Consider the following 22,760-nt stretch of genomic DNA (forward strand, 5'->3'; position numbering starts at 1 on the left):
ACAGCTGTACTTGCCATTCCCTGAACCGATTATCACTAAACAACTTTTGTTGAGGTACCTACAGTGTTGATTTCGGATTTGTTGACCATATTTGTTCGAAATCATGTAATTTGCCATAGTACATGGAAAATAACAGGTAGGCCATTGCGCTTAACCTCACTCGAAAGCTCCGTGTTGAAGTAACCGTAGTATAATAGATTTTCATAATTTAGTTTAAAGGGAGTGGATTAAAAGGGTTTTCTTCTAGATAAATAATGAGACACGACACACGTCCGGTTAGGCGGGAAGCCAGGTTAAAAGAGGCAGATCATTTTTATTAAGTCAATTAGGTACAATGTTTCGCCTGCGAAGTTCATCTGCCCTATGTCGACTGTATTCCCATTTTGGGAACAGACCTACTAATCGAATGACTTCTAACCGAACACTACACGTGTATGTACACAGCATGCTTGCATACCAGCAAAAATAGTTATAAAAATTTGGCAGTTTTGTATGGAATTGCAATCAAAATTATAAATTTAATTCCATCGATAGCCATTCGATTCTTTTAAAGAGGGCTTCAGATTAAAGATTTATTTTCCAGGCTCATCGGAAACTATTTTTTGCATTGGATTTTTGGATTTGAACCATAAATAATGAGCATTCAAAAGTAACTTTCATCGTCGTCCCTCTTTTTTTTGAGTGCAAGCAATGTAATAATAAACGCGGATTTTCGAATTAACGCGGTTTTTCAGAGAAAATATTCTAACACTTTTTCAAAGGAAAACACTTAGAATCTTTTTGTAGTTGGGAAAATCATAGCTCTGAGACTAAGAACGTGATCATGAGATCTGTGACCTGAGACCTGAGACTTGAGACCTGAGACCTGAGACATGAGACCTGAGATTTGAGACCTGAAATATGAGACTCGAGATCTGAGACACGAGACATGAGACATGAGACCTGAGACTTGAGACCTGAGACATGAGACATGAGACATGAGACATGAGACATGAGACATGAGACATGAGACATAAGACCTAAGACATGAGACCTGAGACATGAGACCTGAGACATGAGACCTGAGACATGAGACCTGAGACATGAGACCTGAGACATGAGACCTGAAACATGAGACATGAGACCTGAGACATGAGACATGAGACATGAGCCATGAGACATGAGACATGAGACCTGAGACATGAGACATGAGACATAAGACATGAGCCCTGAGACCTGAGACATGAGACATGAGACCTGAGACATGGAACATGAGACCTGAGACATGAGACCTGAGACATGAGACCTGAGACCTGAGACATGAGACCTGAGACATGAGACCTAAGACCTGAGACATGGAACATGAGACCTGAGACATGAGACATGAGACGATCTGAATTCCACACTGTCAAATAAGCCTCACTATATTCTACTATTCTGTTAATCTAATTGATTTTGTTTTTTATCTTAAAAATAAACTATCATTGTACGCAAATTTTTAAATAATCATGGTTCTTACGCGTTTTTTTAGTAACGTGCTTTTTTGCGCGAATTTTTTAGTTAAAATGGATTTTTTTGCGTGGATTTTCGAATTTCGGGGTTTTTTTACGTGGATTTTCGAATTAACGAGGTTTTTTTTACGCGGATTTTCGAATTAACGCGGTTTTTTTACGCGGATTTTCGATTTAACGCGGTTTTTTTACGCGGTTTTTTTTACGCGGGACGAAATACCGCGTAAAAAAAACCTCAGTGTACTTTGAAAGAGAGCGAAATGGCCTACCTTGTATATTTCAAAGTACTATGGTAATTTGCAACTTTCTTCAATTAAAAAAAAATCTACCTTGTTCGGATCAACATATCTCGATCCTTTTTAGAAGTAAAAAAGACTTGAGTCTTTAAGTGTTTAACTGCCTTTGGACCGTTCAGACACCACGTGGTCAGGAAAATGAGATTTTTCCCCTCTCCCCCCTCCGTGGACAAGTGTGGACATTTTGAAAACCTCCACCCCCCTCTCTTAGATGTCCACATGGCCAGATTAATTTTTACTTCTGTTAGAAAACCTGATTTTGCAAACTGAATAAGAATTTTCTGGTATAGCATAATTTGAAAAATATGGAAACATCTAAACTACAATTGATTTTTAGTGCACATTAGAGGGAAGCGCTGGGTTGCTTGATTTTTTTAGCCACATCTCGTGTTCATATATTCAAAAAATGTGAGCCTATAATATAGTTTAACTTAAAACTGGAAATTTTTAGTTTGATAGAGATAAATAAACGAAAATTGAGGACTCCAACGAATATTTGTTTTTGTAATTTGAATAATTTAATGCAGTACAAGAATCTGGCTCATATCTTTAGGCTTTAAGGAGCCAAATTTCTTGTGTATGTTTGCAATTGTTTGTTTAAGTCTATTTTATCACTTTTCTGAAGAGAAAAGAAGATAAATAAGGAATTATGAAAAAATTAAAAGGATTACAGAATAAGATCAATAGTTTTAAGGAAAAGGTAGATTTAAAATATTAAGTCCAAGTCTAACACACTCATCACTGGAACGTTGGGTGGTTTCCCTCGGGATCTAAGGAAATCTATTAAGTTCACTCTGGTGACATTTCCATAATATCAGTAAACAAAAAAATAAAAAAGAAATCGACCTTAAGGAATCAAAAATAAGCTCAGATCGAACGAGTACAGCTCTCAAAAACTGAAATAAATTTAACTTTCGTCTACAAAAAAATTTGGTTTTCTTGTTAAGGATTTTTAACGTTGTTAAAAAATGAGCTTTGATTGTATTTGCCTCGACGTAGGTACTTACAGGTACTCAGAGCCAAAGAGGTATAGGTGCAAAATTGGTCGATTTCGATTTAATAATTCCAAACGATTCTGTATAAATTAAACTACAAATGGTGATTTCTTCAAGTTTTTAGAATTTTATTTACATACTTTTACGTTTGGTAGAAAAATATAAATTTTAGATTAATATACGCAAAATAGCCGAACACATCAAATTAAAAATGTGTTTTCTGGAAATTAAAATCTTTTTTTATAAATCATTTCACGGTGTGTTTATGGAAGATGTTTAAAAGAAAAAATACAGTAACTCTATTTTTTTCAGAAATAGAAAATTTAGCCTTTTCTGAATCATTTTCAGCCAAAATTTAAATATTTGGTCGGTGAGTCCTCATACGTTTTGTTTTTTTGAAGATTTGTAGTCCATATTTAGAAACTATTAGCTGTAAAATTATTCCAGTGCAAAGTAATAGTAACTTTTTTCATGGAAAATTTATTTTTATATTTTCACTCAAGTTTTTGTCAATCTGAAACAATAAAAAATGTCAACGCCTGGAAAGATAGGTGATTTGGATCATCTGGAAAACTTATTTTGATATGAACATTTTATTTAAAATTTTATTATTTGGAATACCCTTGTTGTTATTGGTGTTATCCAAATGTAACATGAAGTTATATTCATATGTGGAGAACAAGTTCTGGTTAAAAAAAATTTATGATACATAAATACGAACAGTCCAATATCATTTGATTGGTTTCCAACAAAATATTATAAATCAGTTCATTTTTTCAAAATTGTCCTTTGAAATATTTCCACAACATTTGCAGGCTCTGATGCATATGGGTACGCACTTTAGAAAACAAAAAATAAATTTTTGACGATGTCACTCGTTTATGGCATTTTTTAATTCAATTTAAAGATTAAGATTAAATTTGAACATATCATAGAAGAAAAGTTTTCAACAAAATTTAGTTAAAAGTTAAAGTACTTGCACTGGAATCCGCTTATCTTCCGCTACATAACATCAATTTAAAATTTCTTTTTCTTATATTGATGATGAATCAATTTTTTATTAATCATTTGAACTTCATTTTTGCTTAAACATTGAAGTACTGTTGATATTTTCGAATTCATGAACTTGTTGAACGATGAAAAACGATTTTTTTTTTCAAGAGATATTTAAATTTTATCGACGTTTTAGACCAGATTTTTGCGTTTTTTTTGTTTTTATGGATTTCTATGGTTTATTCAAATCAATGATTTCTATAGTTTTTACCATAATTGGTATAAAATTGTAGAAGTAATGATTGTTTTACTGTAACATTAATGCTTCCTTATGGTTTTATTTAATAATAAAGAAAAACTTCAGTGTACAGTAGAATAACTAAAATAAGTAAGGGATGAGCAAAATCGAATGAATGTTACGCCTTGCAGGCAAGCTTGCTATCGATCATTTGCAATTCATTTTTGCGAACAGTACTGTTAATTTGTGTACATTTAAGATCGACAAAAAGATTAAAATGCATATTTTTTGGAAAAATTTCAAATTTCTCAAAGTTTTAGACTAGATTCATCATTAAATAAAGTTATTTTCAAAAAACTATAAAATTTTATTTAAAACAAAGGATTCAAGAGATTATTTAAATAATATAGTGTGTTGGAAACCAAAGAAACTAAGATTATTTAACCTCAACAGTAATGCTAGCTCTTTGATTAAAATGGAAGAATCACAGAGTGCATCAGGGCTACAAAACTTGGGCTAGAAAATAATAAAAATAAAAAAGTTAAAGGAATCTCCATGCCTATAATGATCATTGTATCCAAAGACAATAACAAGCAAAATTTAAGCTAAATTGAACTGCTGTAGCGATTTGCATTGAGTCTGAAGTGCGAATGGAATTTTGAGACATTTAACTCAGGAGAAGTATAAAAACTGATTTCTCATCAAAAATTACTTTTAACGTATCGTTAACTTTTCAATATTCATTATCCTATTATTGTTTTTTTAAAGCTTAAATTAAGGCAAACGTTTCTACTCCAGATCGCATCACGATAAGCGTTATCATAAAAAAAGCTATAGCGGTTCCTAGTGTTTACTAATTTTCTTAATCATAGAGCTTTTTTCAATAAAATTCCCTCCAGCTCCCACAATCAAAAAATCTAAAGATAATGGATTTCAATGGATTCATAAATGGATTCATATTATTTTAGATAATTCTAATAATTTCAGATAATTTGACCCTCTCAGACTGCTGACAAGATTTGCTAGCAAATTTTTAAATTTTAGGATTAGAAGATACTTTTTAAGCATTTTATATGTTGAACAGCTCTGTAACTTGTTAAAAAAAAATTTGAAATTTTTCAAAGTTTTTGATGACATTGTTGAATTCAACTTAAAGGTATTCAAAGTTAAAATTAAGAGAATAAGCACCTCTGAAATTATAAAACACTAAAAATATATTTATTTTTTGAAGAATTCAAATAGAAAATTTTCAAAAAAATATTTTGTATGGGGGGTCACCGACAAAATATTTTAATTTTCGGTGAAAATTAACCGGAAGAAGCTCTACTTTCTACCCATGCAAAAATTAGCGTTACTGTATTTTCTTCTTTAAGTCCTTCTACGAAACACACCGTGATTTATTAATCCTTCGAGGCACGTTTGCTGCGATATTTTACGTCTTTCATAAGCTTTTATGCACTTATACCTCTTTGGCACCAAGAACCTAATATATGTATTTTGAGCTGTTATCATAATTAAACAATTTTAATAATGATCAACAGTTTTTATAAAAAAAAACCATTCTCCATTCTCCAAAAACTTGCCTATGGTTTAATTTTTCCCAGGAAAGATAAACCCAGTGATAAAACTATCCCGTCATCACTCGACTATTTCTTCTTGGAATACTCCCGTCATCGACTCGAAGATTTCTTGGAATACTCTTTGCTGGAACTGTGCCTGAAAGGGGCTGGTCCTGCGCCCTTCGGACTGTCCCTGGATCCTATTTCTTTGCGACCGGCGGGATGTTTAAGATAAGTGGTATTTCTTAATTATATTTCCGGATAATTACTCTGTAAATGATACTAGTTACAGTTAAATTGAAAGTAAACTTGCTCAGTAACAATTTGATTGTCCGACAAGAACTTTTTTTTTTATACCGATAATGCCAAAAAAATTATTTATTTGATCATGTAATTTTTTTTCACTTTGAGTTGTTCTTTAAAGGTAACTAATTTTATGTTACTTCATCAAGATTACCTCAACCTTATTGAGCGTTAAGTATCAGCAGCAAGATGAACGACCTCATTTCTCTAGCAATCGTACATCAGAGTTCCTTACAATTGAAGTTTTTTCATTTTTCTAAAATAGTTCATCAGATGTTATGGAGTAAGTAATTTTTTTTTAATTTGACTGTTATAAATTGAAACTTAACAAAGCATTCAAAGAAAAAGTTTCAATATTTATTTAGTACCAAATACAGTGAAAGTTATGAATAGTCATCAGACATACAGAATAACAGACAAAAACTTAAAGTTTGATGTTTGTAATGAATTGAATAATGTAGGAATCAGGAATTGTGCGGGGTCAGTACTTCATGTTAATTGAAATATTGATAGCACGGTCAAAATATTTGAAAACTGTGGTCTTCATTTATGCGTTTTTTTAACGGTTTTTTTCGGAATAAACGGAAACATTTTATTTTGCATAATTTTTTTGGTTTTAAAGTAGTTTTGATATGTTTTGTATTAAAGTTAAACGTTTATTGCTTAAGTAGGGAAAAACTATGAAATGGAAGCATGATTAAATTTGATAGACACTATGCATTAAAATTTTCACTTGAAATAAGAAACAATAAGAAACAAGAATTTTTAGAGTCCCTTCATAGTTAATTTTTGTCACTTTTTAACTTAACATACTCAAGCCTTTTAATGAACTGAAAGCTTTCAATAGGAAATAATAGGAGTTAGGAAAATAATTTTTAAGGTTCACCGTAACACTAGTCAAAAGTGTTTCCCAATAAATTCCTTCAACCCCTCTCCCAACAAAAATTGTTTTGCTAGGATGCAGAGGTAACCTCGGTCCTAAAGCACAAAATAGATCTTTCATCCTTTTCTCTTTTTTCCAATCTATCTATTGACTACTAGGACGTGGCCGGCGCCGTTATTGACGTTAAAAGAGAGAGCATCAGTTTTGTGCAGTGTGAATGAGCTGCTAATCCCAAGCACCATTCATTTGCCCTCTGATCAAAATTGATGGCCTCGGTCAATCACGGAGTAGCAACCATTGGCGATGTGGAACTTGTTCTACTGAGCCACGCCAGCGATCGTGGACCTCGAAGTGATTGTTATCATATTATGTTTTTGGAACAAGCAATGCATACATTTTCTACAACCATGCACTTCGGGTTTTACGGTTTAAGGTGGATGTGAGTAGTTAATCAAGCTAAGCTAAGCTAAGCTAAGCTAATACGGCTGAATTTCAAGATTCACACTAGACTGTCCCATATTTGTACGAGAAATATCAAGCTTGTGAAATGTTATGCGCGGCAGGTTTAAATTGATCCTAGGCCTGGTACAAGGTCTCATGCCAAATTTGGGCCAGATCGGATCACGGTAAGGGGTCGCTCAACGAGCCTAAAGTTTGTATAGGGTTTTGAGACATTTTGTTCGGGAGGAACATGAAAATCCAGTTTTTCATGAATAACTTTGGTCCCCTTCGGCCGATTTCTTTTAAAAATGGTTTTACTTAAAGCCTAAACTATGACAAATATTTCATCCCAAGACTGCATTTCGATTCGACTTATGTTAAACAAGTTATTAAACTTCAAATATGGGGTAACTTTTTCCAGGATGGTATTCATCACTGTTAAAGTTGCGTCAAAATGTTCGAAGCAGTATCTCTCATTAATAGTGATGAATTTCACCCTTAAAAAAGATAACTATTTTTCGAAGCTTAGTAACTTTTGTGTCTTAACTTGAATCAAAATGCAGTCTTCGGATGATATATTTGTCATAGTTCAGGCTTCAAGAAAAACCGTTTTCAAAAGTAATCGGCCGAAGGGGACCAAAGTTATTCATGAAAAACTGGATTTTCGTGTTCCTCCCGAACAAAATGTCTCAAAATCCCATACAAACTTTAGGCTCGTTGAGCGACCCCACCGATCGCCGATCGCCGATACTGCTTTTAGCTCATCCACACAAAAGTAATTAAAATTTTAAGTAGAAATCCAGCTTAATAATTAAATCCCCTCTGAATCTTAAAATTCAATTATTTCAATTGCAATTGATTAAGATTTTTTATTAAAAAATAGTTTTAACTATCAGAAATTAAACCTTTATTCAATATTTTTTTATTTCATTTTTAAAATATACAAAAATTTTGGAAATATTGAGTGCATGAAAAAAAAATACGATTTTTCACTTTTTTCATAAATTATTCGTTCCAAAATTGTTACTATTTCTTTAAAAAACATAGCTTTCTCAAAGCTTCACCCCTAGGAACTTGTTTTTTTATAATCTTATTTTAGAATTAAATTTATTTTTAGAAATTGAAGAATAGAAACAAGAATTAATAATAATTTGATATTTTCGAATCACGATTAAAAAAATACTTCAGAAAAGTTATAAAATATTCAGTTTTTAATGCATAGCAATCATCAACAAACAATTTTCTCAAATAAATATTTGGATTTCCAAACGTATTTTAGCAAAATAAGAATAATTAATATTTTGTTGAAATTCTTGCACTGATGTGGAGATGCTCAGGAAAAATATTGTAGATAACTTGAAGATTTTCGTAAATATCGTAATGGACAGCAAAACGAACTCTTTAGCGGTCATCTGTCATAATTCCAACCAAAAACTTTTCAATCTGTATTTTCCGGAGATAAACAAGGAGAAACAAATGGAAAAAACCAATGTCCAGTACTTGAGGAGGCTTACGATCTATAGAAACAGCAAATTACTCAGTCTTTCATAACGATTGATACGATGAATGGCTAACAATACAAAGAAGTTTGCTTACAAATGCGATTTTTTTTTCTCTGAAAAGTACTTCAATAGGTCCCTCGAAGTTTATTCTCTGTTTAAGTTGGATCTGGAATCGTGCCATTACGCAAAAACGGTGGTGGAGTGATGAAAAGTCAAACATGTTGTTTTTTTTGCAGAAGGACGACAATCGAATAAATTTGTTATAACTTCGACCAAATTCAAAATTTAGAGTTATCTTCCTTTATCTAGCCTTGATTTGAAAAAAAAGGGTTGTTCAAGTTGCATTATAGGGTAACGGACTTATTTTGGACCAGCGGACCTATTTTGGACCACATCGTCTAGCTCTCTTATAAAGCAACTTTTCATGAGTTTTTTTAACAAATGATAGTTAAAGCCCGGACACTTAATCTAATGCAATAATTTTTTTCATAATTAGTTGCTTTATAAGAGCGCTAGACAAGGTGGTCCAAAATAAGTCCGTTACCCTAGATGGCGCATGTGTTGCCCAAAAACTAAAGTCGAAAAATATCTTCATTGAACGCTATCTCAAAATTTCAAAATTCACTTGAGAGAAAATCACAAAAATTTTCACATGTAAACATTGCATTACTAGGAAACTTCACTGATGATTTCATCAATTTTCATTTATGCATTCAAAAGTTTTTCACAAAACAATGTGTACCATTTTTTTCGAATACACTCCTTAAGACGCTGTATAAGTGAAAAAATGGTCGATGTTAATAATGCTAAAAAATTCTTCATATTTCAAACTAGGTATGTTTGGTGATTTTTCCAGATTTTTAGAATTTATTTACAAATTTTTAGGTTCGAAAAGAAATTTTTTTCGAAAAATGTATGGAAAGTGGCCAAACACAACCACTTTTTCAAAATACATACGAACCTCTAATTTTTGACATGAAATTTAAAGGAAAGACAAGGAGCAGTGTGCAGCGAATGTGGAAGTCTCGTTTGCAATTGCACCCCTCCCCCCCTCATCACCCCCTCCCTTCGCTTTCTCCAAATGAACGTTTTTTCGCCAGATATGCACGATCACCATCCGGAAATGTGGCTGAATCAGAGCAATCGAAAGATTCCTTTAATTCTTATTTAAAAAGGGAATTAAAGGGAATCTTTCGATTGCTTTGATTCAGTAGAACTATTCAACCAAGTAGGCTCACAACACATATTACAGGGTGGCCACCCATTCGGGAAAAACGGGAAAAGCGGGAAAAAGACGGGATTTGAAATCCAACGGGAAAAAAGCGGGAAAAAGCCGGGAATTTTTCGAAAAGTCGGGAATTTTTGACTCAGTGAAAGTCTGTTCAATGAAATTTTATCGAAACAGGTCAAAACAAGTTGAAATGGATTGACAGTTGATCACCAGTCTCTTTCCAATTGAATTCGACCGATTTCAACCAGGTCGAAACGAATCCTCCTGCCGAGCTGGATGGGTTTCGATTAGTTTGAACTTGTTTCATTGAACAACAAAAGGATGTTCCCGAACAGCCAGATTGCTTATTGAATAGATATTTGAAGAACAAAATTAAGCTATGTATTTGATTCCACACGGTATTGCTATCTATTTTTTTGAATGAAGTTTTCAATTTACTACAGAATTGCAGCGAGTTCGTATTAGGATTTGACGAAACGTTAAATAAGATTGTGCAGAAGCAACAAACTAGTATTGGTGTGCGCTTCTGGAATCAAAACACAAACCTAGTTGAAGCAAGGTATATTGGTTCTACATTCTAATCGTCGACGCGGTCGAATGACCCTCTGAATGGCGTGAAACTATGTTTTTCGAAAAATCTTGATCTACTGATCCATGGATGGTCCAGCAGTAATTTTGAAAATGCTCAAGCAACTAACTAGCGAGGTTCAAGAACTTTCGAATCCGGCGTACGAGATTCTCACCATTGGGAGCTGTGGACTTCACACTGTACATGAAGCGTCCAAAAAGGGACTGAGGACTGGAATTTGGGTGAATTTTTGAGGACGTTGTATAGCCTGTTCAAAAACATTCCACTTAGAAGGGCAGATTATATTGCAGTAACGGGTTCAATTATATTTCCGTTAAAATTTTGTGACGTTCGCTGGGTGAAAAATAAACGCGTTGCAGAACGTGCTGCCAAAATACTACCGTCTCAAACGTTTCGTCGAAGAGGTAAAAAACAAGAGGAGAAAAAGATTAAGGAAACTATCCAAATTTTAAGCGGACTTTTCCATCGATTTCCCGGTTGAAGGTATTCGACATTGTTGCTAAAGCTGTAGATGATAATTTCTGGGACCAAAAATGAGTTTTGTTTTGTTACGGCCGCTTCGACTATTGAGTCCTTTTTACGCGAGTATCAGAAAGAAGCACCGATGGTTCCGTTTCTCTTCGATGATTAACCGGGCTTGTAAGCATTGATGGAGAAAGTTGTAAAGCCTGAACGACTACACGTAAAATCCAAAACACTTATTGGAATTATACTCTCAGAAATAAATCTTCTACCTCCTGGAAGCGTAGAAATTGGATTCTCAACTAAATCGGCAATTAAGAAAGCAAAAGAGTCTGGTCATGTTCCCGAGAAGGATAACCTTGTATTCAGAAACAGCTGTCGTTCGTTTTACTGTGGATTTTTGAATAAAATGGCTGTATCATCTCCCTTGACTTATCCCATCACTCGGTATTTATCGTGCGTTAATCCCGATGTGATTGCACACTATCCATATATTGTCAAAAAACGTTTAGACCTGTGTCTAGAAGTACTTGTTGACAAGCAACACTCAAGTGGAGCTTGTGCCGATAAAATTAAGGACGAATTCGGACAATTATGTGCAATACCTAATAAAAACATCATTTCGAGATATCGAAGAAAAACACAACCATTGGACATTTTTTGGATGGAACTTATTGGCGAACCGAAGAAGGAGTTCTTCAATTTGACCTTATTGAAGAAAATTCTAATTTTGTCTCACGGCAACGTGACGATGGAAAGAGGCTTTTCCGTTAACGCGAAATGCCTAGTCGAAAACCGTAACGAAATCGTTGATCCAGTATGCGCAATTCTCACTCGAGAGGAGGAGGAAAATCTGAAAAAAAACTATCATTTTCATCATCACAAACATTTTTCAATACATAAACCCTTTTTCTTTTGTTTAACAATTTTGGATCTAGTGACATAGTTTAAATTTTTTTTTTTAAATCCTGCTTATCAATCTAATCATTTTTAGGTTAATTAATAAACATTACTGAAACAAAAACCATTTCAAGATCATTTACCACTAATCGATTTTCGTTTATATGGTTTCAAAAATGAATATTCGGAATTTTGTTTTGTTTTCTGTTGTATAAAACCGGGAATTTCGTGAGACCATGCGGGAAAAAAACGGGAAAAATGCGGGAAATCAAAAATTTATTTTGAGTGGCCACCCTGATATTAGCTTGTAGCTTGTTTGACTTATCATATCCACCTTAAATCCGTAAGCCCGAAATGCTTTAATTAGTCTTCAAAAGTACCACAATATTCTCATGGTTTGGAAAAAATATAATATTATATTGTATCAAATCATTCAATGTATTTCGAATTTCATGATTGCTGGCGTGGCTAAGTAGAACGAGTTTCACATCGCCAATGGTTGCTATTCCGTGATTGGTCGAGGCCAGCAATTTTGTACAAGGGCCAAAAGAATGCAGCTTGGGATTAGCAACTTATTCTCAATGCACAAAACTCATGCTCTCACTTTGAAAAATGATCAATAACGGCGCCGGCCACGTCCTAGTAGTCAAAGGGGGATGAAGGAAGGATTGTTAGTAAGATACTTTTCAGGATCAACCTTGTCAATCTGTTATTCCAATTTTCTTCAAAAGCTTGTTTTGAAAAACTCTGAAACAATGATAAGTCAGTATCACCACCTATAGAAACCGTCTATACGTCTGCGAATCTATATTCAAGGGTTCCAAGGGTTGTTTTAATAAAAGAGAGGTTTAGATCAGGAGCCATTTTTGGAAAACGGTGCGATCTTTGGTTGACCTACACCTCCTATGCTCCTAGACATTTCATAAGGAAACTCCTAATAAATCTATGTGGGGTTTTTAGTTAGAAAATTTAAAAAGAATTTTGCACTCTTAAATAATTAGAAAAGCAACCATTCGAATTTCCAAGAGCTAGCTGTTTCCCTCACTATAATTTCTAACACATCACTGATTCTCGAAACGTCTCTTAAAAAAATAAACACTCAAAAAACATGGAATACAGAATCAAAAAGTTATAGATGATGCAATTTGAAAACATGTTTAAAGGAGCAAGAGAAAAGAAGAATAGAAGTGTGTTTTTGATGAAAAAAAAGATATTTGATCATAATTTTTTTTGTTATAAGCATTACAAACTGCTACTGAAACAAAAATACTGTGGATATGATTTAAATAAATTATAAGTAAACCTGAGAAAATTTTTAACTTGATCATTAAAAGCACAGATGAACAGATGTACAAGCTCGAACAAAAAATCTTCAGAAACTTGTGTAAAATTTCCAGTGCTCTCTTTTAAAGAAGCCGTTAAAAAGTGATGAAAAACAGTGCTATCTATTGATTGATTTGTAACTTTTGAACGGCGCAACAGATGGCTCTGTTTCTAGATAGCTCTTTTGAAAATAAGAATTTTTCGAGAGGGCGCAATGATATTTTAACTCATTGATAAATAAATTTAAATACAATTAGATGAATTGCTCTGTATAATTAGATGAACTACGAATAAATTTCAGCTGAGAAAAATAGCATCATCATAGTGTTGTCACTAGAGAGACTGACGAAATGACAGATGTTCAAGCTTGAATTATAAAATTCCAGAAACGCATGCAAAATTTCAAATGCTATCAAGCCGAATCAACTTTCAAGAATTAGGTACTTAACTCTTGAAAGAGTGCAATTGTATATGATCTCAAAAATTAATAAACTAACATCGTATAAAAATGGACGGTTTCAATATATTCACAACGAGGTAAATTCATCTGGTTTATTTTACCTTGATTCTTTTAACTAAAGAGACTAACTAACATCTTTGAACAAGCCAGATGAACCAGTTATTTCATCCAGTTGAGCTTAAAATTAACAATCTAACGAAGAAATACAGATTCTAGGCTTTTCTGAGCGTCCATTTTCACGCATCATATCTGTTTATATTATGTGCTTCATGCTGGTTTGAAGCAATTCGAAAAACAGCTTTAGCGTAATATTTTGATAACGTAAATCATACATGTGTAACGAATCTTCAACATCAATTTGCTCGAAGCTCGTCAAATAGTAATAAGACCTTTTCATAATTGACTAAAAGTTTGTTATTTTATTTTGTTTACATTTAATTTTCTTCTTGACAGTTCTCCCTGGTGTCCTTGGAGACCTCTGGTGGCTCAACCAAAAAACATAAAATTGATTCTAAACGGTCGTCGGGACTTTACACACTTTTCAAGGCTTAGCTTGTACATCAGTTCATCAGTGTTAAAAGTGTATAAGATTTAATATATAAACATGCAAAATATAACCACTTAGGGTAAAACTTCCGAACAAATAGTTTACACTTAATAAGAATGTATGATTATTCAAAAGATAAAAAAATTATATAAAAATGGACATGATCGTATTAAGTTACCCTTCAAAAAGTTTATTTAGCTATTAAAATCCTCGAATAAAATCATTGCATACCTTTTGGACAAGTATAAATTTTCAAAAGGTATGCAACTACAAAACCATGCTTAGCTGGAAAAAAAAAATTAAGAAGCTTTTTTGCACAAAAATTTGCATTTGAGATTGAAATGAATACGATCATACAGCATGACCTAACTGGTAGCAAAAATATCAGCTACAAAAATTTCTGAATCAAATATCTGGTACTTCATAAAAAAACAGAAGCGATCTACTTATCTAAGTATACCAGTTTTACTTCCTGGTTGAATTTCATGCCACTCTTTCCTGAACGAATATTCTGGACCTAGTTTAGTCTGGATGGTGTAGAACCAGCCCCGTTGTTTCAACCATTAACAAAACTATTCAAAAAGCTAAATTTTTGCCTGATTGCCGATTGAACTTTACTCTCCCACGATTTAAAACTTAAAAAATTTCCCGCGGACGCAGTCTCCAAAATTCACCAAATTTTCTATTCACGAGAAATGAACAAACGGGAAAAACGCGACGACGGGAAAAACACATCCGTTCTCAAGTAGGGATTGCTGCGATTTTTTCCCAAGTAGGCTCACAACACATATTACAGTGAAAATGAGGAGCGATGAACAAAAAACGAGGTCATCACTTTGAGCGAAATTTCCGTTATAAAGTATACTTTCACGTAGCCTGATTTAGCCTGATTTTTATTTTACCAGTTCCCCGATTTAAAAAAAAAATGTTGGCAACCCTGGTTGTATTAGAAAACGTTCCTTTTCTGAGCCGCGTGGTACCGAGGAGAAGAAACGCGAGTCGGCAGTTAAGAAATGTATTTTGGCAAGAACACTTCGTGTCCGAGTTTTTCCTGGAAAAAAGGAAGTTACTGAGAAACATGGCGTCCGACGATGATTCTCTCGGCCACAGCTCACCGTACGCTCCCGAACGGTAAGATTCTAGGTAAAACTAGTAAGGTGTAAGCTAAGTATAGATTACTCTCGAGCTGATTTCAAGAATAATCAGATTAATTTGAGGAATAAAGTGATTTTTTTTAAAAGATGGTATTGATCGGCCAAAAGTTAAAAATAACGTAAAATAAAAACAAAATCAAAATTTTAATCCTTTTTTGAGATTTTTTCTACTCAAATCGTTAAACTAAGAAAATAAGAAAAGCATAAAAGTTATCACTTTACAATAATTAAGGTTGGAAAATCGAGCATATTAAAACAATGCTGGCTTTTTAATTTTGATATGAATTTCATTTGAAAAATATGAATGAAATGAACAAAGTATATCACTTTCACGTCGCCACCCTGTACATCTCTTTATAATCAAACATCATGTTTGTATACCCAGAAGTTAAACATATTCAAAGTTAACGCCTATCTTGAGGCCACAGAGAGATCAACGAAGCTAATAACTTAATCACCGATTTTGTAAACAAGCGTCGCCCAAATCCAGGTCACCCGGGGCACGGATATTGTTGTTCCTCGTTTCGATCACCGGCTGTCACTCTTCACGATACTTATGACAATTCTGCACCAACAACTGCTAGCCACGCTTCAGTTGTGCAGAACTCTCAACGCTCTAAAACAATCAGCACCGGCTGGTATTCTTCCCCAGAGTCATTATCATAGAACGAGCCAAAATTGAAACTTCCACAAGAGGCCTACTCCTAAATAGTGAAATACGATCCGTTTCACTGGCCCGTGTTGTTGTGGGACATAATGATAGACGTGACTTTGTCCTACACCAAAATCTGCTGTATTTCTGTTTGGTTGTGTTTCTATTTTTTTAGAAAATTTATTTTAATCTTCTATTGCAAAATTGTTTCAGCTGTCTTCAGGGTATCTACAATCTTTCTGTCGTGTATTGAGGAATGGATCTTTCTTATTAAATAACATTTAATACGACATGGTATAACGAAATACGTTTCCCAAGTTTGCATACCAAATATTTCATAGATTAAAATAACTATTTTCGCGATCTCATTCACAGATTGGAAGTCTCCTCCAGCGATTTCTTAACGATTTTGAGTTCCCTTACTACTCAAACGAAATCTACCCAGGACTCTGCCGTGCTCCTGGATGACGCTTCCAAGCTACTGGTTGAGCGATACGTGTCCAGTGCCCCCAAAACCAGTAGCACGTTTACAACCCTGTTCAAAAACACTCAATTTATTTCGAAACCGGAACCGATATACCTGGGTTTGATCCTGTGCCTGAACGAGGAACCCGAATGTTATACAGCTTGGCATCATTTGTACAAGAAAAATTTACAACAATCGGCGACGCTGCTGAGTTTTATCGGTAATGTTGGGAAAAAAATTAAATTTAAAAAATACATAATAATTTTATATTCAATTTCTAGAAAGTTCGACGTTGGAACCAGTGTTGACGCTGCTCGAGGACCGTCTGTTTCATGAATTCTTGGAAGAACTTCAAGAAACCAATGAGGAACTGTCTCAGAGCAAGAAGAAAGTGGAGGGACTCAAAATGTGCACCGCTGTCTTGCAGGTAAGTGTTTGTTAATTTGTTTCATTACAAGCTCAGTTGAAACATATTAGGAATATATACGCAAGATCACATACATATGCAGTACCATTTTGCAGGGGGTTTTAACAAAATTTCAAGATTTTTTTCAAATTTTGGTTTGAAATCGTTGTCAATATATTTCGTCTTATCATCAATATATTTCGTCTTATGCAGGTAGTTAAAAATCACAAGAACACACTCTTTATACAATTTCGAATTGTGAAAAAAAAATTAAGCTTATTCTCATTTTTAAAAATTTCAAAGGGTCTACGATTTAGGTAACTCGACGAAACTAAATTTGTAGAACTTAGTGGTTTCTGAGATAAAGAATGCCAAACTTCGGCATTTTCGGCTAAGATTTCGTCGCGGTCATTAATGTGTTTCCAAACAAAATTAAAAAAAAGTTGCATTAGAATTGATTGTTTTTTTTTTTCTCTTGCTCGATAATACAAGGCCAAAAAAATCACATTTTTTTGTGGTGACAAAAGACCGAAGTGAGGGCGCTGAATCCAAATATGCAACTTTTTTTTCTTCTGTAGTTTTTCATATTAAAGGTTACCTTTTGAAAAATGATGAAAATCCATCTAAAATTTTGGGCTTTATAACATTACTCAATTAGAATGTTCTTGATCAATGATTATCTTTTTCGAAGACCGCAAGTAGTTTTGACTTCTGGGAAAAAAGCTATTGAGGTTTTCTCTTAGCTCATTCACCAGTAAAATATGGGAATTTCTAGGATAATTAGAAACAATTTTTAATCAAAATGAACCATAGATGTTTTTTAAATCATAATTCAAATCGGTTCGCATGGTTAAACAAATTTTTAATGGAATTAAAATCTTCGATAGCATTCCTCATAAATGTTTTTCAGTGGTGTCAGTAAAAGTTGTCTATTAAATTTTCTAAAACTTGTGATTTTTTTTGCTAGCATAATTTCTTTGGAACTAGAATAGCTAGGAAAAATCTTAGTCCTTGATCGAATTGAAGGTAATAAACAGATTCGAAATCAGTTTTTGTTTTTATAGGATTTTGTTTTCCATAGTGTCGTCAGTTCATTAGTTATGAATGATTGATTTCACTAAAAACTTAGTAATTTTAAAAACGACATATCCCCAAAACTAGAGGTTTCATAACATAGCTTCAGAAAGCATTGTGTAAACTTGTGAGTTCCTTTGAATTTGACACCTTCAAACTTCAGACTCGTTGAGCGACCCCTTCCCGTGATCCGATCCGCGATGCCAGGTAAATGTTTGACGTTTTATAGTAAAAGGTAAACAAAAAAGTGTTAATTTTCGATGAATTTAAAACTTATTTTACTACGGCTTATTACTTCAGAGAGTAAGTAAAAAGTAAGTAGAATCAACTTTTAGGTCTTCTTCTAGTGCTTTAAATGTTTTTTGAAAAAAAAAAAATATATTGATAGCTACTAAGCGATAAATTGAGGTTTCAAAAACTGGTGTTTTTCTTGCGATTGAAAACACACCTAAGTACCTAAGTGATATTTTCACAAAAACATTCATTCAAAAAATTGTTGGAGATATTTTTGAGCTGAATTTACGAAAGTTCTGTTTTGGAAAGCATTCTAACAAGGAAAAAGACCTGGTTGAAAAAACTGGAATTTTATCCTGTTTTCTGTTGCCAATGTAACAAATTTAATGGTTTTTTTCTGGAATCAACGGAGTGTTTGAGTTGTTTTTTGTACTGAAAGAAGATTTAAAATGATTAAAATTTTTTCATAGATTTATTTAAGAGTTGTATTTCATTTATGAAAAATGCACTTCTGAAATGTCTGCTCTTATGTGAGAGCTGTTTACACATTTTTCGAAAGTTTTTGTAAAAAAAAATCAAATGTATTTCTGTCGGCGTGTATTGCAAGTAACTTCTCATGACGAAATTTTACCCAATAATAAATAAAAAATAGTATTAGGAGCTTATTTCCTTTTAGTTATATGCTTATTCCTTAAAGCTTCCCAAATTCTCTAAACTCTTGTATGGAGCACTTTGTGGCGCTACTGTTTGGTTAATATCTCCCATCTGGCCCAAAATTGGCATGAGATCTTGTACTAGGCCTAGGATCAATTTTAGCCTGCAGCGCATAACTTTTTCAAAAGTCGGGTCATTTGGAGCACTCTATTTTATACGTTACTTTATTGCTCGAACCGTCAAAAATTTTGAAAAAAGTTCATGGTACTTCTTGTAAGGCATCTTTCAATGATTATTGTGTGTGATTTATGTTAGGATGAAAATCCCGTACAAAAAAAATCCGATTTTATCGAATATACCAACAAGTACTTTACTCAACTTTTCATGATCTGAATGCTTAATATGCTGAATAAGGAAAGAAAGTTCAAAAAATGTGTAATGTGTAATGTGTGTCAAGTTTGTATAAAGCCGTCCCCACTTACCTCAGGTAGGGTTTGGAGACAAAATTTTAGTTTTGTTGAAAATAAACCCCTTTTTTCTTCATTTTTAACCGCCATCTCTTTTCCTAACTGTTTGTTTTGAATATAAGGATTGTTTTAATGTAGAGTTTTTCATCAAGAGCCAGCTAGTTTACAAGAAATTTGCAATTGAAAAAGATGCACGTCAACTCGACATCGTAGTTCAAAATTGAAAAATTAACGAAAAGTCGCTGTAAACATCCGCTTTTGTCGGAATCGTATCTCAGAGGTGTTTATACTTTGGTTAAACTGCGGTGAATCCATGCACCCATGGTGGATTACCAACATACAGCATACATACAAACCTTTAACAGTTTAATATTTCTGGATCTGCTAATTTTTTTTATTCAGGGGAGAAATCATTTTGAGCAAAGTTTTCTGTTTAACGGGATGTAACCATAGATTTTTTCTTATACATTCTTAGTCCGGTAAATAGCAATCCGGTAAATTGTTCAATCCGGTTTATTTAGGTCCGGTAAATGGTTCATTCCGGTAAATAGCAGTCCGGTAAACGGGTCATTCCGGTTTATGAATTTCCGGTAAAAGGTTTTCCGGTAAACAGTATACAACCACATTAAATCTAAAAACAAATTTTGAAATCTATTTATTTATTTATTCAATCATAGATTCAGATCTAGCCTGGAGATTTTATTTTTGGAAATACACCGCCTTGAAAAATTAAATTCTACATTATTGATAAATTCGAATAAATAAGATTACAACTATTTCTGACATCATCTTCACATTCGTCTTTGAATATTTTATATTGAAGGTTGAAACTTGTTCGTCAATTTGGATGAAGACTGCAAAACGATTTGACTTATGCTTTAAGAAATATCAATGATTCCATTTATTCAAAATCTTCTTTAAAATTTCATAAAATTCCCGTATAGTAACCGTTCAAAACCGTGCAAAAGTACCGTTTTAATTTCCGAAAACCGCTGAAAAATAAACCGTGCAAATTCCCGTGCTAACTCCGCGATTATTCTATGATACCTCTTAATTGTTTAAACTTACAGCATATTTTCCTTGTACTACCTGTTCAATTCAATTTCATACAAGGTACTTTGAATGGATATGTTGTAATAGACTGAATTGGTTTGGGTCATGGCCGTAGGAACGGGGGGGGTTTTGGGGGTTAAACCCCCCCCCATGAGGGTCCAAAAAAGCAAGCGAGGTATTCTACTCTACACTCAAAATTTTAAATCCATAATCAAATTATGATAATAGAGCAAGTCTATTCAAGAAAAACAATCTAGACTAAAAATTAATTCCAAAACCTCAAAAACCCATTCCAAATTCAAAATTTTGCTACAATTTTTCAAAATTTTCTCACTTGTCAGATTTTTTTCACCACGTATCCGGGCCGAACAAATCCGGGCTGTTGTATGTAAAAACCAGGCAAAATCCGGGTATTTGATTTCAAAATTTTCTACCAAAATCCAGGCAATATCGGGCAATACAGATCAAAAGTTAGGAATTGCTCATCAAAAATCATGAAAAAAAGATTTGAAAAAACCTTTCCCGATTTTTTTTTTAAACTTGCTTCAAAACTTTTGGACGCATGAATAAAAAATATTTTTTAACTCAATTTGTTTTTTAAAGTTTGATTTAAAATTGAAATGAGAACAAACCCGGCATTTCCAATGAAATCCGGGCAACCGGGTCAGACCGGATTTTGTTCCAAATTTTATATTAAATATCCGGGCATATTTATATTATTTGTCGGACAATCTTGCAACCTTATAATAGAAATTCAGGTCTGAATATTAAATTTTAAATTAAACTCATTTTGGAGATTTTGATTCTTTATTCCCATAACCAAAATTTTAATTTCTAAATATTTTCTTATTTCTGATTCTGTATCAAATTCAGGTTTCTTCATTTTCAGTTCGAATAATCATTAGAAATTAAGAATGAAAAGCTGCTTTGAAATCCTGATTCGGTTTTGCATTTCATATCAAATTTGAATCATGTTTTTCGAAAATAATTTGTATTTTCAATATTTTGATAATCATTTTCCGAATATGAAAAAAGAAGAATTTTGTTCTACATTTTAAATCGAAGTTCTCAAACTTTATTCTAAAACAACATTTAAACTTTAAAAGCTTCTAAGTGGCGATCCAAAATTGAAAACTCAGATTCAGATTCATCATTTTAATTCTGATTCACAATACAGATTAAAAATAAATAATTAAAAAAATGAATTAATATTAAACCAGCGATGCATAATTTAAATAAAAGATTCATGAATGATGACTCTGAAACTTGGCTCATAAAATTCTGATCTGAAATTTAGATTCGGATTCGTATTTTTGTACATTTCAGAAATGGTATAGAAATTTGGAAACAGTTCAATTTTTTAATTCAGGTTCAGTGTTAAGGTTTGAAATTCAGGAATGAGTGAACGAGTTTTTCAATCAACATAAAATTGTAAAAGAACTCAAGAGAACATGAACATAAAAATTTGCTTGTCAATTTCCAGATTTAATTTTTTTTTAATCATAAGAAGTTTGTACACACAATTCAGCTGAAAATTGTAGATATAAAGAAGAATAATTTTGCATAATATTCCAAATTATATTTGAAAAAATTACAAACAGGATTTTCATTATGGTATTGATTCTTTATGAAAAATATTACCTGTTAAAAAAACAAGTATCTGATCTTCACCTAAAAAATCTGCAAAAAAATTCTATATTTTTTCGGTGTATTGATTAACATTCTTAATATTGAAGTTTTTTAAAGCTGAATTTCAAACTGAAATCATAACTTTAGTTCAAGTTTGCTTCGAGTAAATTTGATCCGAAAATTTGTTATCACTTACTGTTTTTTTTTTGAAATTTTTAATTTATTTTCTTCTAAGGTTAAATTCTTGGAATTTGCAAAAGAGTTTGGGCTTGTATGTTTTGAGCATAGAATACGTTTTTTTTAATAAATTGAAGGCAAGCTTGAAAAGAACTTATTTTATGCTTCGACCTACCAGACTTTTAAACAAGTTCTTAAATTTGTACTTTCGATGAAAGCAAATTCCATATTTTGTTTCCAAAAGTTTCATAAAAAAAATTAGCTCACCCTTTAGGCTAAGGACCATTTTTCTAAAGTTCCGTTTTAAAACAAAAACTATTAATGAAAACTTAAAAATGAATAATCATAGTAACAAATAAAATTTGTTTTTTTTTCGTACGTTGTTGGGCAAAACATCATAGGTTAAAATCAGTCACCAAAACCCCCCCCATGAGTCGGTTCTTCCTACGGCCCTGGTTTGGGTTAATTTTCGAAATTATCAAAATCATATTTATAAATAGAAATTTATTTGTTAATTTTTCTAATATCTTCTAGTGAGTTTGCCGTTTTTCATCAAGTCTTTATCATCATGCTCCATCTAAA

General features: G+C 32.9%; 1 protein-coding gene across 1 annotated transcript in view; it reads left to right on the top strand.

Moving 5' to 3' along the window:
- Nucleotides 1-22,760, top strand: part of LOC129741847 (transmembrane protein 214-A) — a 99,967-nt gene that overhangs the window by 17,861 nt on the left and 59,346 nt on the right. The window contains exons 3-4 of the mRNA XM_055733649.1: nt 16,394-16,704; nt 16,766-16,911. Coding sequence (XP_055589624.1) covers nt 16,394-16,704; nt 16,766-16,911 — 457 coding nt within the window. The remainder of the gene's footprint in view (nt 1-16,393; nt 16,705-16,765; nt 16,912-22,760) is intronic.

This window comes from Uranotaenia lowii, chromosome 2 (assembly GCF_029784155.1).
Source record: "Uranotaenia lowii strain MFRU-FL chromosome 2, ASM2978415v1, whole genome shotgun sequence".
NCBI lineage: Eukaryota > Metazoa > Arthropoda > Insecta > Diptera > Culicidae > Uranotaenia > Uranotaenia lowii.